At 42.3% G+C, this 15,693-nt stretch overlaps 1 protein-coding gene across 5 annotated transcripts in view; it reads left to right on the top strand.

The window, feature by feature from the left end:
• LOC147123367 (3',5'-cyclic-AMP phosphodiesterase 4D-like) overlaps positions 1-15,693 on the top strand; it is a 480,913-nt gene that overhangs the window by 448,303 nt on the left and 16,917 nt on the right. For all 5 annotated transcript variants that reach the window (XM_085971653.1, XM_085971668.1, XM_085971676.1 and 2 more), the window contains 2 exons: positions 14,467-14,636; positions 15,050-15,148. In XM_085971653.1, the coding sequence (XP_085827779.1) occupies positions 14,467-14,636; positions 15,050-15,148 (269 nt within the window). The remainder of the gene's footprint in view (positions 1-14,466; positions 14,637-15,049; positions 15,149-15,693) is intronic.

Here is a 15,693-nt window from a genome sequence, read left to right on the forward strand (position 1 = left end):
ATGTAGCATTGAAAGTAGCCTTTCATGGGTATGCTGTTTTACTTTGTATGAAGATAACAGACGTAGATGGACACAGAAACTCCCACTCATTTAATTATCATATCCTGATTTGTCTTCATTTTTATCACACCTTGTTTTCAGAATGCTACATAGCTAGTCTGTGAGAGCCAGTGGGTACTGAGCAGAACATAGACAATTAGAGACAACAATGAAACCCATGCATGATGGCCTATAGAACCACAGATGGAGGCTCTTTGTGTCTGTGTGGGTTCTTGTTAAATCAATAAAACTAATCTCACTGCCCTGCTCTCTCCTCATAACCCTAATCATCTAATCTTCAGGTTTTTTTCTATCAGGTATTGCATTACTCCATTTTTTTCTTTTCTTTTTGGTGCTGTTATGTCCCACTGTGTTCAGAAACAAATGAACAGTATGATTTAATTCAGAATTGCTTTCCGTGCTTGCATGTTCAGAAGCAATTTGTTGCTAAATCAGATCCTCTATTTAAGACTTGAATTATAAAAAATCTAATGTTGGGATCTTTTTTCCAATTAATTTGCATGACTGATATTTTAATTTTTTTGTTTATAACTGTGCATTGTTTGATATTATCAAGAGAGTTATGCACTATCAAATGCAATTAGTCCAATTTCATTTTGTTTCCCATAATTAGTTTCCTTGAACAGGTAAGTCTGCTTCAGACATCCCATTTATAGCAGCAGAATATATTTGAGTTAATCAGTTCTTCAGAGCTACAATGTAAAGCATGATAAATGGGATGACACCTTGAAATGCTGGAGGCTAATTGAATATGGAGACTTCGCCATGTTTAAATTGAGAAGTCCCATTCTGTGAAAATGACTGAACTGCAGAAAATACATAGATACATAGATACATAGAAGATAGGAGCAGGAGTAGGCCATTCAGCCCTTCGAGCCTGCGCCGCCATTCAATGAGATCATGGCTGATCATCCAAATTCAGTACCCGGTCCCTGCCTTCTCCCCATATCCCTTGATCCCTTTAGCCTTAAGAAATATATCCAACTCTTTCTTGAATATACTTAATGAACTGGCCTCCACCGCCCTCTGTGGCAGAGAATTCCACAGGTTCACCACTCTCTGGGTGAAGAAATTCCTCCTCATTTCAGTCCTAAATGGCTTACCCCTTATCCTTAGACTATGACCCCTGGTTCTGGACTCCCCGGCCATCAGAAACATCCTTCCTGCATCTAGTCTGTCCAGGCCTGACAGAATTTTATAGGTTTCGATGAGATCCCCTCTCAATCTTCTAAACTCCAGTGAGTATAAGCCCAATCGACACAATCTCTCCTCATACGTCATTTTTGCCATCCCAGGTATTAGCCTGGTGAATCTTCACTGCACTCCTTCCATGGCAAGAACGTCCTTCCTCAGGTAAGGCGACCAAAACTGCACACAATACTCAAGGTGTGGTCTCACCAAGGCCCTGTACAACTGCAGCAAGACATCCTTGTTCTTGTACTCGAACCCTCTTGCTACGAAGGCCAACATACCATTTGCCTTCTTAACCGCCTGCTGCACCTGCATGCTTACCTTCAGCGACTGGTGTACAAGAACACCCAGGTCTCTTTGCACTTCCCCTTCTCCCAATCTATTACCATTCAAATAATAATCTGCCTTCCTGTTTTTGCCACCAAAGTGGATAACCTCACATTTATCCACATTATAGTGCATTTGCCATGTTTCTGCCCAATCACCCAACCTGTCCAAATCGTGCTGGAGTTTCACGACATCCTCCTCACAGCATACCCTCCCCCCCAGCTTTGTGTCATCTGCAAATTTGGAGATATTACATCCAATTCTCTCGTCCAGATCATTAATATATATTGTGAACAGCTGGGGTCCTAGGACCAATCCTTGCGGTACCCCACTAGTCACTGCCTGCCACTCGGAAAACGACCCGTTTATTCCAACTCTTTGCTTTCTGTCCGCCAACCAGTTCTCTATCCAAGTCAATACCTTGCCCCCAATCCCATGTGCCTTAATTTTGCACGCTAATCTCTTATGTGGGACCTTATCGAAAGCCTTCTGAAAGTCCAAATACACCACATCCACTGGTTCTCCCTTATCTATTTTACCAGTTACATCCTCAAAAAATTCCAGTAGATTAGTCAAGCATGATTTTCCTTTTGTAAATCCATGTTGACTTTGTCCGATCCAGTCACTGCTTTCCAAGTGCTCTGCTATTACATCTTTTGTAATGGACTCTAGCATTTTCCCCCACGACCGATGTCAAGCTTACCGGTCTATAATGCCCCGCTTTTTCTCTACCACCTTTTTTGAATAGTGGGGTAACATTAGCTACCCGCCAATCCATGGGTACCGTTCCAGAGTCTATCGAGTTCTGGAAGATGACCAGCAATGCATCTACTATTTCTAGGGCCACTTCCTTAAGTACCCTGGGATGTAGATTATCAGGCCCTGGGGATTTATCGGCCTTCAGTCCCATCAATTTTCCTAACACCATTTCCCTACAAATACTGATTTCTTTCAGTTCCACCCTTTCATCAGACCCTATGTTCCCCGGCATCTCTGGGAGGTTATTTGTGTCCTCCTTTGTGAAGACAGAACCAAAATATGTGTTTAGTTGGTCTGCCATTTCTTTGTTCCCCATTATAAATTCCCCCGATTCTGACTGCAAGGGACCTCTGCAGTTTTCAGCAAAATGTCAGCGTCCAATTGCATCAGGATGCTTTGTGGAAACCCATGCTCTTAACTAATCACCCTCTCTTTTGCCAAACTTCAGAAAGCTGGTCTGCATGTAAGAGAAGACCAAAAACACTTGAGGCATTGAGAGTATGGGGTCATCAGGTTTAGCGAAGGCTAAAAATGTTTGAATGCCAGATTAATGGATCAAGTTGATTGATGAAAAGTTTATTGATCTACAGACTGATGGTTTTGTCCCAGAGCTGCATTACGTCTCTGCACTTTCACAATTTTTTGTGTTGCCTTGTCAAAGTAATCAAAACAAGCACAGAAATTTCTCATAGATGGAAAATGGGCATTACATGATTAAAATGGAACACAGCATGTTATTCAGTAGTCACTTAAAATGCATTTCTGCTAATAATTTATAAATTCCTAATTGCATATCTATAACAAAATAATTCATAACTATTACACATTTAAAATTGAAATAAGTTTTAGACTTTTCTTAAAAGTCAGTCAAAATACAATTGCTGAATAAAATGCTGTATTTGTGACTCATTTAGTAGTCTGTGCACGTAGCACTAGAATACTGGCATTCCCTTATTGCGGGATGAGGGGTTGAAAAAACTGCACATGTTAACATTATGCACAGCCAATACCCTGAGCTGCTATGAGATATCCCACTGCTGACCGATTGCCACATAATGAATAATTGAGAAGAAGTTTTGACCTCAACCTAAAGAATTGCATTAAAGCCGCTCCACCAAGAAAAGAGCAATCCATTAACTTCGCAGGGATTTTCACTCTTCCAGAACATTTCTGAACAGTGCAGATTTATATTGTAAATTTCCACACTTTCAGTACAATATTATTCCACTAGAAATGGAGGATTGAGTTGTTGATGGGTTTCTAAATATAGGTTTATTTTGGCAAATATTAAGTGCTTTTACCTTAGGTAGTTAATATTCCAATGACTAGAACATTTTAATTTTATTTTCATCAAAGCTTGCAACATTTTCTGCATGACTGATCTGACCAAGTAATCTATTTGTGTGTACTGATGTGAATGCCTCCGATTATTGCCACAACTGCAGAAAACACTTTTGACAGCTTTCAAGATCTGACTTCTTCTGATGCAGTTCCCCACAATTATCTCCAGAGAAACTATTTCATGACCCCATTATATGTGTGTTAGTCAAATGCAAGAAGAATAAATTGCCCTGCAATTACAATGATGGTTTACCCTGACAGGGACAGTTTCAGTTTGACCACCATTCCCTAGAAGGAAGAACATTATGATATTTTAACTATATATATGGAGAGGGAGTAGGGGAAACAGCACTGTTTCCTAACACTATTATTTATTCTCAAATGTAAACAGGAAAATGAACCTGCATGTCAAGTGCGTGTTATTCAAACAGAAACATTCTCATTTTGGTACCACAGCCCAAGGATGAAACAATGAGGATTTCAGGTTAACATAATATGTGAAATCAGTTGTTAAAATAACATAACCTGACAGTGACCAATTTTTAAAATCATTGGCCTATAGCTGCATGCAGGCAATGACTAAATTGTCTTCATTGAAGCATCCCATTTGTAGTAAGCAAGAAAGTTAATCTTATCAATGTTGCTTTCGTGAAAAAATGAATATGCTGTTTTGTGTCAGCTAAGCATCACATTGCAGATCTGTGCAAGTGTGGGATGACAATGGCAGATTTAAATGGTAAACATGGGAATAAATTTAGCTTTTGGCAATGGTTTCAAATGGGCAATATCTGGTCAGCCGCCCATTGAAGTCAATGGAAAGGAAAATCGGTGGGGTGGCAGTTCCAAAATTGCCCATTTTACACCATCGCCAAAATTTAGAATGACCGCCCCCCCCCGCAGCCCTCCCCCCCCCAAATGTGTTTTTTTCCATGTCTGGAGAAAACTCGTGGTACTGCCTACAGCTAAAAGTAAATGGAACAGCAGCAAAAACGATGGTCCCATTTCTGAAGTTATTTATTACGAATAATGGCCCGGATTTTGCGCTGAAAATGACGGCGAAACTGTCAGCGTTCGCCATCATTAGTCCTCTGAAACTGACCATAAGTTCAGGATTTAGTGTATGCGCGACTAAACACGGAAATCCTAAAGTTGCAGTCAGTCATTCCCTGCTCCACCACTGGTGGCGCTGCAGAACTCCCTTTGCCAGCAATCAGTGAAATCACTTGAACTGACAAAAACATTCCCTTTTCCGCTCTTATATCGCTGTTAAACACCCCATAAAAAGTTAAGCCCTGTTGAAAGAGATTAACTGGGGTTTTAACGGTATATTGACTGCTGAACAACCACTCTGGCCCTGAAAAACTAATTCTATATTTGTGGAATGTCAAATTTCTCCATTATGATAAAAATTACTAGATTGTTAAAATAATAAATATATTTTTTAATTTTTTTAGAGTTTGTTTATTTTGTTCTGTATAAAAATTTTAGAAAGTGTATGATAAAAGCTGCCTTTTATTTCTTGGTTTGCTGTCTGTGAGAATTCTTCCGTGTGATTAGCTGCTTAGACAGATCACAATGACATCACTGCTGCTATATGCTGAGATCCCCTTTTGACAGCGCTACTGTGGTGTATGTGCCTTTAAGAGCAATTATGGTGTATGTGCCTTTAAGAGCCCCAGGTGTGCGTAATGCCGGTAATTGCCACTTGGGCTATATAAGCCTGTGTGTTGTGTATATCCTTTAGAAACCCCCCCCCAGACTTGCTTAGTAAATACCTATGAACCAACTCCTGTCTTCAGTGTCTTTATCTACACACGGACACTACAGAGGCGACGAAGTGGAAACGGACTGACCTGCAATTCGGCAGCACCTCAAGGACATCGATTCCTCCAGCGTCCAGAAGACTCAAGGAAGTAAGAGAAACTGTGGTTTCACCAGCTGGCCAAGCTGGTGACAGGTACTGCGCTAATCCTTCCTGGGCGTCAGGCTGGAGCTCCAGCGGCGGGCTCTACAGCTGAGACAGGCAGCGAAATCGGAGGCAAGCAATAACGCACTGGGAGGGTGCACTCGAGAGACGGCCGGCGCGGCAAGCAGGTCAGCGTTTAGACCTCCGTCGGGAACGAGTCTCCAACAGTGAATAAACGGAAACCACAGTAAAACAGCGTTGTTATCGGTAGCAGCGGCGGGAAAGCGCGGGAAGCGCCATATCGTTGCTACAGAGAGAAAAAAAAGCGCGGGAAGCGCCATATCTTTTCTGAAATGCCTAAATCTGGTAATATTGAGGCTTTTGATGGCGAAATAGAAGATTGGACCACATACGTGGAAAGAGTAGAGGTTTATTGCACTGCAAATGGAATAACAGATGAAAAAAAAGCTTCAGTACTTCTGAACTTAATGGGCGCGAAGACATACGGGCTGTTACGAAATTTAATCACTCCAGCCAAACCAAAGGACAAGACTTTTAAAGAAATTGTTGATACCCTGCAGGAGCATTTAAACCCAACACCGCTGCTGATAGCGGAACGATTCAAGTTCTTCAAGAGAAATCAACACAAGAATGAAAGTAACGCTGATTACCTAACCGAATTAAGAAAGCTATCAAAGTACTGCCAATTCGGAGCATGACTATCGGATTATCTTCGAGACAAATTTGTTTGCGGTCTCTTAAGTGAAGGAACACAAAAAAGACTGCTTTCTGAAAAAGATTTAACATTGGACAAAGCTTTCAGTATGGCTGTATCATACGAAGCAGCAGCAAAAGGAGCTGCAGAGATACAACAAGAGACACAGGACTTCGGCACCCATAAAATGACACAGGAGTTCGGAAGATGTTATCGCTGCGGCAGATCCACCCATAACCAGAGGGACTGCTGGTTCAAGGGCAAAGCATGCAGGCAATGTGGTAAGATTGGACACATTGCACGGGTATGCCAATCTGGACAAAATAAATCCACTGACAGAAAACAAAAAATCAATAAAGAAAAGTACAGGAAGGTACAAATGATGACGGACAATAGCTCCGAAGACCAGAATAGCGATAGCGACTCCGGAAACAAGAGACTAAGCTGTCTCAAATTACATAATGTACTTGCCAAAGAGGATTACCAAACCATTTGGGTTACCCTCACAATAGCAGGGTCCCCAGTTAAAATGGAGCTAGATACAGGATCAGCTCTAACCGTCATAAGTCGACGAGATTATGAGAGGCTATTTTTGCATATACCTCTAAAAGACACATCCATTATCTTAAAAACATATACGGGGCAGAAAGTCTACCCCAAAGGAAAAATAAGGGTGCCTGTGGTATACAACGGCAAAGAAATACAAAAATTGTATTTATACATTCTACAAGATGGTGGTCCACCGTTGTTGGGACGTGAATGGATAAGGAAGATACGTTTAGACTGGCACTCCATTCAGGCACTGACGGTGACCAGTAAGGAAAAAAACAATGATGACATCATACCTGAACGATTAAAAGACATCTTGGCCAATGCCAAAGAAGTGTTTCAAGAGAAACTAGGAACCTTGAAAGGCATCACCGCCTCAATAAAAGTGGAAGATACAGCAATTCCAAAATTTTTTAAGGCAAGACCGGTGCCATACGCAATACGTCCGGCAGTCGAGGCAGAGCTGAAGAATTTGGAAAAGGCAGGCGTATTATCCAAAATAGATTGGAGCGAATGGGCAACACCCATCGTTCCAGTCATGAAAAAAACATTGAAAAGTAACACTGAGGAACAGAAAAAAATTCGCATCTGTGGGGACTTTAAGGTGACTGTAAACCCGGTCCTTCACACGGTACAGTATCCTCTTCCGAGGATAGAAGATATTTTCGCCTCACTATCCGGAGGGAAACGTTTCACAAAAATTGACTTGGCACAGGCATATCTACAGATGGAGGTTGAGGAGACCTCTAAAAAGTATCTCACAATAAACACACACAAAGGCCTGTACCAGTACAATCGACTGGTTTTTGGAATAGCATCAGCTCCAGCTATCTGGCAAAGAGCTATGGAGCAAGTCCTGCAAGGGATTCCGGGGACTCAATGCTACCTAGACGACATCCTTATAACAGGAGAAAACGACAACGAGCACCTTGCCAATTTGGAGCAGGTGCTCACTAGGCTGAAAGAACGAGGCCTACGAGCAAATCGCCCCAAGTGCGAATTTTTCCAAAATCAGATATCATATTGTGGCCACATAATTAATAAGGAAGGGTTGCATAAGTCACCTGAAAAAATTGAAGCAGTTATAAAAGCCCCAGCACCTGAAAATTACTATCATAAATTTTTACCGAACTTATCAACTATTCTACACCCTCTTAATGATCTTCTACAGACAGGAGTGATTTGGAAATGGAACGAAGACTATAAACGTGCCTTCCATAAATGTAAAGACTTAATCACATCCGAGAAAATTTTGGCTCATTACAACCCATCACTACCAATCAGACTGGCGTGCGATGCATCCCCTTACGGCATAGGAGCGGTATTGTCCCATAGATTCCCTGATGGCTCGGAACGGCCGATAGCTTTTGCGTCACGCTCATTGAACTCAGCTGAGTGTAACTATGCCCAGATAGACAGGGAAGCACTCAGCCTGGTATGGGGAGTGAAGAAATTCAACCATTACCTACACGGACAAAAATTTACCTTGCTGACTGACCATCAACCCCTCATCTCCATATTCAACCCTAAAAAAGGTGTCCCCATTATGACGGCACAAAGACTACAGAGGTGGTCCCTTTTTCTCGGGGCACACCAATACAACATTGAATACAAAGGGTCAAAACAGCATGGGAATGCTGACGGTTTATCACGCCTACCGTTGCCAACGATAGAAGAGGCACCTACAGTAGACCCAGTAGAGATATTCCACTCTACCATAGTGGAATGTCTACCGGTGACAAATTCTGCCATTGAAAGGGAGACAAGAAATGACCCTACTCTCTCACGGGTCTACGATTTAACAGTGAAGGGATGGCCAGCACATGGCGAACCACTGTTGCCAGCATTCTCGCAAAGAAGAGAACAGCTGTCAGTGTGCCGAGGAACCTTGATGTGTGGATCCAGAGTGGTGATTCCACCCAAACTCCAGGATAAAGTGCTAAAGGAGCTTCACGAGGGGCATCTGGGTGGAGTGAAAATGAAGAACCTCGCTAGGGCGTTTGTATGGTGGCCAGGTATCGATGGAGACATCGAAGACATGACCAAGAGCTGCCTAGGATGCCAGAAGGTCCAAAATGCTCCGCCACAGGCCCCTCTACATCCATGGGAGTGGCCCTCATCTCCCTGGCAAAGGGTGCACATCGACTTTGCTGGTCCATTTATGGACTCAATGTTCTTAATCGCAGTTGATGCACACTCCAAGTGGCCGGAGGTAATAAAGATGTCCTCCACCACCACGGAAAAAACCATCACAGTATTAAGGACCATATTTGCCAGGAATGGGCTGCCGGAGCAGATATGTTCTGATAATGGACCGCAATTTATGTCCGAAGAATTCAGAAAGTTCTTAAAGAACAATGGGGTAAAGCACTACACGTCCGCCCCATACCATCCCGCCACCAATGGATTGGCTGAAAGGTTTGTCCAGACATTCAAGAAGGCCATCAAGGCCATGGGTAATGAAGACATAAAACTTCAGCACAAGGTGGATAACTTCTTATTTGCATATAGGAATGCAACGCATATGGTTACTAACCAAACTCCCGCCATGATGTTCTACAATAGAAACCTAAGATGCCGGCTGGATTTGGTCAAGCCCAACATCCGAAGGGACGTGGAGAACCGGCAGTTTCAGGGCATGAATGAAAGGCCAACTATCTTCCAGATAGGCCAACCGGTTTTGGCCCGGGACTACCGTACCGAGAAATGGCAGCCTGGAACTATCTGCACACGATTAGGACCACTGATGTATACCGTGGACATCGGAGACAGCATAATAAGGCGCCATGCTGACCAAATCATCAAGTCATCCGAAAAGGGACAACCTACACCACCACTCTATACATCTAACGATGAAGTAGAGATACCCATATCTACCTCCGATCCGGTGATACTGGAGCCCGATGAACCCGACACTGGCCTTCAAGCCGAATCAGCCTTGCCAGAAGAGCCTACTACACCACCAGAAACTACTACACCCCCGAGGCGTTATCCGGGCCGAGTCAGGAAGCCTCCTGAGAGACTAACTTATAATTAATTAATACAGCAATGTATGTTATTTTGCATATAACATGTAATTAATAATTACTTAAAATATGATGTACTAGTTAGCTAGAAGGGGAGGAATTGTGGTGTATGTGCCTTTAAGAGCAATTATGGTGTATGTGCCTTTAAGAGCCCCAGGTGTGCGTAATGCCGGTAATTGCCACTTGGGCTATATAAGCCTGTGTATTGTGTATATCCTTTAGAAACCCCCCCCAGACTTGCTTAGTAAATACCTATGAACCAACTTCTGTCTTTAGTGTCTTTATCTACACACGGACACTACAGCTACAATCAAATTAAAGTTGAGAAAGCTAAAGTTTAATTTTCTTTGAGACCAGCGGTGATCACCGTCGCTTCGCTGCTGACCGCAAATTCCGGGCTATTAATTCAGTATTTGCATGTTTGTTTTGGGAGTTTGTTTCTGTGAAAAGGTTAAGCCAATTTATCATAAGGGCTGTGAAAACTAGAGAAAACAAATATTTATCGTGCTATGTTTTAGTAGATTGACATTATTTCATGAAATGAAGCATTACAGAAATAGCAGCAATTACTTAATCATAAAATCTTGTCATTGAAAAATAACATTTAGCAGTAGCCTTCCAGTTCTATCTAAACTATGTTTAGGTACTTAACACAAAGTGACTGGAGTTTATTGTTTGAATTGGGGAGTATATAGAAATTACATTACATCTTCCATTAACAAGATCAGGCCCTGCTTTTGGAAATGTTGTACTTCAGTGTGCTGGTCACATTGTGAAGGAAGTTGCTTGGTGGTGGCAAGAGAACTGATTACTAAAGTGAGATAAGTTGTTATTTTAGTTTGGCTATTTTGGCCATTCATTATCTGTTGTAGGATTAGAATTATTGGACAAAGATCATGGCATGGTTGCTGTTTATGGACAAACCCCTGATCTTGTCAACTGATTCTAAAACTGGCCAGCAATGATTGCTGAGAATTTTATTTAAGTTATAAATTGAAACAGCAAGGAAGTCATATTAGACAGAATTTTGTATAAATAGATAAAACTTAGTTGCCTTTGTTATTAATAGTGAACTACAATGTGATTTATCACTGCCCACACCAGGCTGTTTAGTTAGCTAGACTGCAGCCGGGGTAAGGTATAAATCTTTAATACAAAAACAGATTTTTTTTGTTTCTTTTTATTTTTTTGTTCTCTCCACCTTGCATGCAGCACACTGATTTCCAGCTGAGAGGCCACATGGGGAATTCTGCTCCAAAATTCCTGCAGATCCTACTGAAATCTCCCACTAGGTAGCATGCAGTAACTGCCTGGAGTCATTCGTCCAGTAATTTGTTTTCTTCCTACCTCAGCGGGGAACAACCTGTCTATGCTTTGTTTGCTATCTCCCCTGATAGCCCAAATTAGAGTAGGAGCTCATGTTTATGGAGCAGCTGGTGCAGACCTGCAACCACGATTCCATGGCACAATGCACGTTAAAATCAAGATCACTTTTCATTTTCACAAAGGTAAAATGAATGGTTACACTAACCTAACATTGCAGCAATTAGCATTTGTGTTTTATTTTACATTAACAAATAAAATATATATTGAAGAATTAAACTACGTACTAGGTCCAAGCGTTAATATGGCTGCTTGTTTATAGAATCTTGGAGACTCATATGGGTGTTGCTGATTTTGAAGAAACAAGTTCTAATGGCTATCTTAGAATCTGTGCATTTAAAATAAAGAGATTTGCAATTTCTCCAACAGACAAGTGAGGTATAGGAAAGTCCGATCTACTAACAATCCACTGACATTTCTCCAAAGAATTATGAAGGTGTTTTTGTTTTGTATTTCATTAAATGACTTCTAATAGTGTTAAATGCTGAATTTTGATGTGTAAAATATGTCAAACTAGAGTTTAATATGGTTCTGAAGCTTCAAAGAATTACAGCGAAATTTTATAAGGGAATTTGTCAGTGTTACATTTTAGTTGGTAAAAGAAAATGTCCTCTGTATGGAAGTGACTAACTTGAAACACAGAGACGGTTAATAAAAACAGTCAGGACTTGCTGATTCCCAAAGCCTACAGGAAATTCCATGGAATTCCAAGTCATCTGAAGAAAACACAGGCAGACATCCTGTTCCACCTCAGATCACCTGACAACAGGACTTACTATTCATCTCTTTGACGGGGTTAGACTCTAAGCATATGACAGATGCAATAAGCATCAACCCTGTTGTACACAACTCAGTGCTTCAGCTGTTATTAGATTGCTCCAGTGACAAGTCCATTTCAGATATTTCTAGACCACTGCCTGGGACTCTGACATTTTCAAATATGTTTTGCATGGTTCCCTGATTTGCATTTTCTCCACTTTCTGATAAGCTTCACTACATTCAAAGAAGAATCCCAAAGATTATATATAACTTGTTTCAAGTGCAAATAATTGAATATGTTTGTTGTTTAAGTTGCTATAAAAACAGTAACATAAACACAAGTGCATCTGTATTGTTTAATGCCTTGAAACACTCTGCAGTGTTTGTAAAAAGATGATTACTGAGACTACTTTCCTTTGCATCATATTTCTGGGAATGAAGTAATATTCATAGAATATTAATATTTGTGGAAAGTACTCAATTATGTATATCAGATTGCATCTAAATTGGTGCAAGGTTTTGAGATCATTGTCCCTGATATTAACGGGGAGCTGGGGAGGGTGCGGGGGAGCGCATAATCGTCCAAAGAACCTGACGACCGAGGACGCGGAGGTCCTGCTGATCTTAACGGCAGGGCTTCATTACAATATGCTGGGCTGCCACCCACCCGGCAGCTGGCCAAATGGACAGCCTGGCTGGTGGGCGGGAGGATTAACTAGCGGCAGGAGGCCGGAGCCGGCGGGGGGGGGGGGTAGTCCACGGCACTCAGAAGGGAGCGTCCACTCGTGATTGTGGGAGAAACCAGAAGGCTCTGGACAGTGATCAGGGAGGGGTGGGGGTGAGGTGGGTCGATCTTGCTGCGATCGGGGCTTACAGTTACAAACAAACCATCCTGGATGAATTATTAATTCATAGCATGGTGATAACAATAATTAATCTTAGAGATCCTGGAAAATTCCTTTCCTGACAATTTACACAAAGTCAGCTTCATGGAACACTCAATTCTTGACTTACCAGGAAATGACTGTATGAAGTATGATGTAGAGATAAAAAACTAGAAATTAGCATTGGCAAAATTAGCAGCAAATACTTAACACATTAACCTCTGTACGCTATTTTAACACTAATGCTAACCATTTATTTTACATGGGCTAATGCCTCCATTAAAATAGCAGGTAGAGGAATGTCATACAAATGCATTAAGTATCTGCCCACTATTATCGCCCAGAGTAATTTTAACCTACAAAAAAGAAAATTGCAAATGCTGACAATCAGAAAAGAAAACAGAAAATGCTGAAAATACATAGGCCTAGAAATTCGCTATCGCCGCGCCAGGTCTTTAGCGCCCGAAAGTTAGCGCACGCCCGGATTCCCGTAGCGCCCGCCTGAAATTCAGTTGCAGCGCCCCAAGATGGAGGCGGGCGCTATTGCAGGGTTTGGCCGCCTCCGCTTGGGGCGCTGAAAGTCAATTTCAGGCGTCCAGCTGCCGCAGCGCCACCCGATGCGGTGCGGCAGGCTGGGGTACTGCAGGCCTCCTCCTTCTCTTAAGGAGGAGCTGCCTGCAGCCGTGAGATTGCCGCTGGATTCCCCCGGCAAATGAGCCCGGCACCACGGAGAAGTGCCGGGCTCGCGGGGGTCAGAGACCAATGCCGCGGGGGGGGTGGTGTGGGAGTCCGGGGAGGAAGGTGCGGCCAGGCGGCCGGCGGGAAAGCGGCCGGCCGCCCCTCCACCTTTACGCCCCGGCCTCTCGGAGCTGCAAGGCCCCGTTTTACAAACGCTCTTTGCGGCCGTTACGGGAGAGGCGGCCGCAACTGAATTTGGGCGTCGGGCCGGCATCGCGTTGGAACCGGGGCGCTGCGCACACCGATGACGTCATCGGTGCCGGTGCAGCGCTACCGGCTAACGCCGAATTTCGCCCAGAACTGAATTTCAGGCGCAACAACACTTCCGGCGCAAAACACCTCCTCAGGCGCTAAGTGGGCGCAAACGCCACTGAATTTCTAGGCCATAGTACCTGAAAAGAGAAAAGATTAGTTAGTGTTTTAGATAGAGACTCTTCATCAGTACAGTATGCACTATTAAGTGTTTGTTTCAAGGGAGTAAAGGGGAATGGGTTGTTGTCAAGGTAAGTCTTACACATGGACCTAAATGACAGAATTAGTTGAGCTTTTATTGTTGGCTATTTTCCTGTGTTCTTCGCCTGAAATTTCCATGGTGGTTCTCCTGATAGTCCACTGGAACTTTGCGTAAGATCAGTGGAATCCCCGGAGGAAGGTATAAATGGCCGTTTACACCGTTTCTCTAGTGTTTCTGCTGATCTTCCGCTGAAGTTATGGTGGACAGTTGGGAGAAGCCCCACAGAAATTCTACTCCCTTGTGTTCTTGATGTGACCACTGCAGGAATCCAGTAGGTACAGGTGTTCTGATATGCTACTGCTCTTTTTTTCCAGACAAACAACATGAGGTTGAAATGCCATCACAAGCACAGAAAGAAGAAAAGAAAAAGAAGCCAATGTCACAAATCAGTGGGGTGAAGAAACTCATGCACAGCTCGAGCTTAACAAATTCCAGCATTACTAGGTTTGGAGTAAAAACTGACCAGGAAGACCTTTTGGCAAAGGTGCATTTACTTTAGACCCTGGATTTAATGCTTATTTTCAGCAATATAATCCTCCGCACTTCTACTGATCTGATAAATTAGGTGAAATATTTGACATTAGACCACAGATCTTTTATCAATTTTCCTAAACATCTGGTCAACTGGTTTACAATATATTTTGCAATCAGTTGGGCCAGATAAATATGTTACTGAGATCCCTAAAGAAAATGATAATAATGCCCCTTTACTGATAGCACAGTCAAGATGCTGAAAATGATTGTACAGGACTCCTTTGCTAATGAGCTGCATAATAGTCATTTTTATTGACTTAGTGGTCACACCTTGTTTAGTGTAAAATTTGAAGATGATCAATTTCAGTAAATGTTTTTTTTCTCATTGATATACTTCATGTGGAATATTTGTTCAATTTATAGGAATTAGAAGAAATTAACAAATGGGGCATTAATGTCTTTAAAGTTGCTGAATATTCTGGAAACAGACCTTTAACAGTTGTCATTTACACAATTTTTCAGGTGAGTTTGGAGTGTATTTATGGTTGACCATTTGAAGATGTTGCATTTGGTGATGGTACCCTCCTGAGTGCTCTCCACCACTGTTGTGTATAGTAAAGTATTAGCTAACCTCTGCATATTGCTTTGTAAATGTCAACAGCACTGTCAGTTGCTAGAATTGAAGAAGGTGTGAACACCTATTGGAGAATCCTTTACCCAAACAACAACTGAATTGCAGTGTTTAAAAATACAGTCCCCGATTGGTTGCACTCTGCATTGTTCAAGCTCAAATGAGAATGATCAGACCTGGTTGAGGATGCCCTGACCATTATAGCATGCAAAATATGGTCAACTAATCACTCCCTTCACCAGATCAGCACCATTGGAGAGTTCACTGCTGGTGTCTGAGCCCAAGCAGTGATTCTTTGAAAGCTACAAAAATCTGTAAAATGAGGTTGTGCCTCAAAAGATGGCTGAAACTGATTGAATAGCACAATCTGTACTGTAATAACGAATTGAGGATAACAACCTGACTGGAAAAATCAGCTTACAGATTTGTCCTTCAG

This window comes from Somniosus microcephalus, chromosome 2, assembly GCF_052327205.1.
Source record: "Somniosus microcephalus isolate GS21.2 chromosome 2, FLI_Smic_1.0, whole genome shotgun sequence".
Classification (NCBI taxonomy): Eukaryota; Metazoa; Chordata; class Chondrichthyes; order Squaliformes; family Somniosidae; genus Somniosus; species Somniosus microcephalus.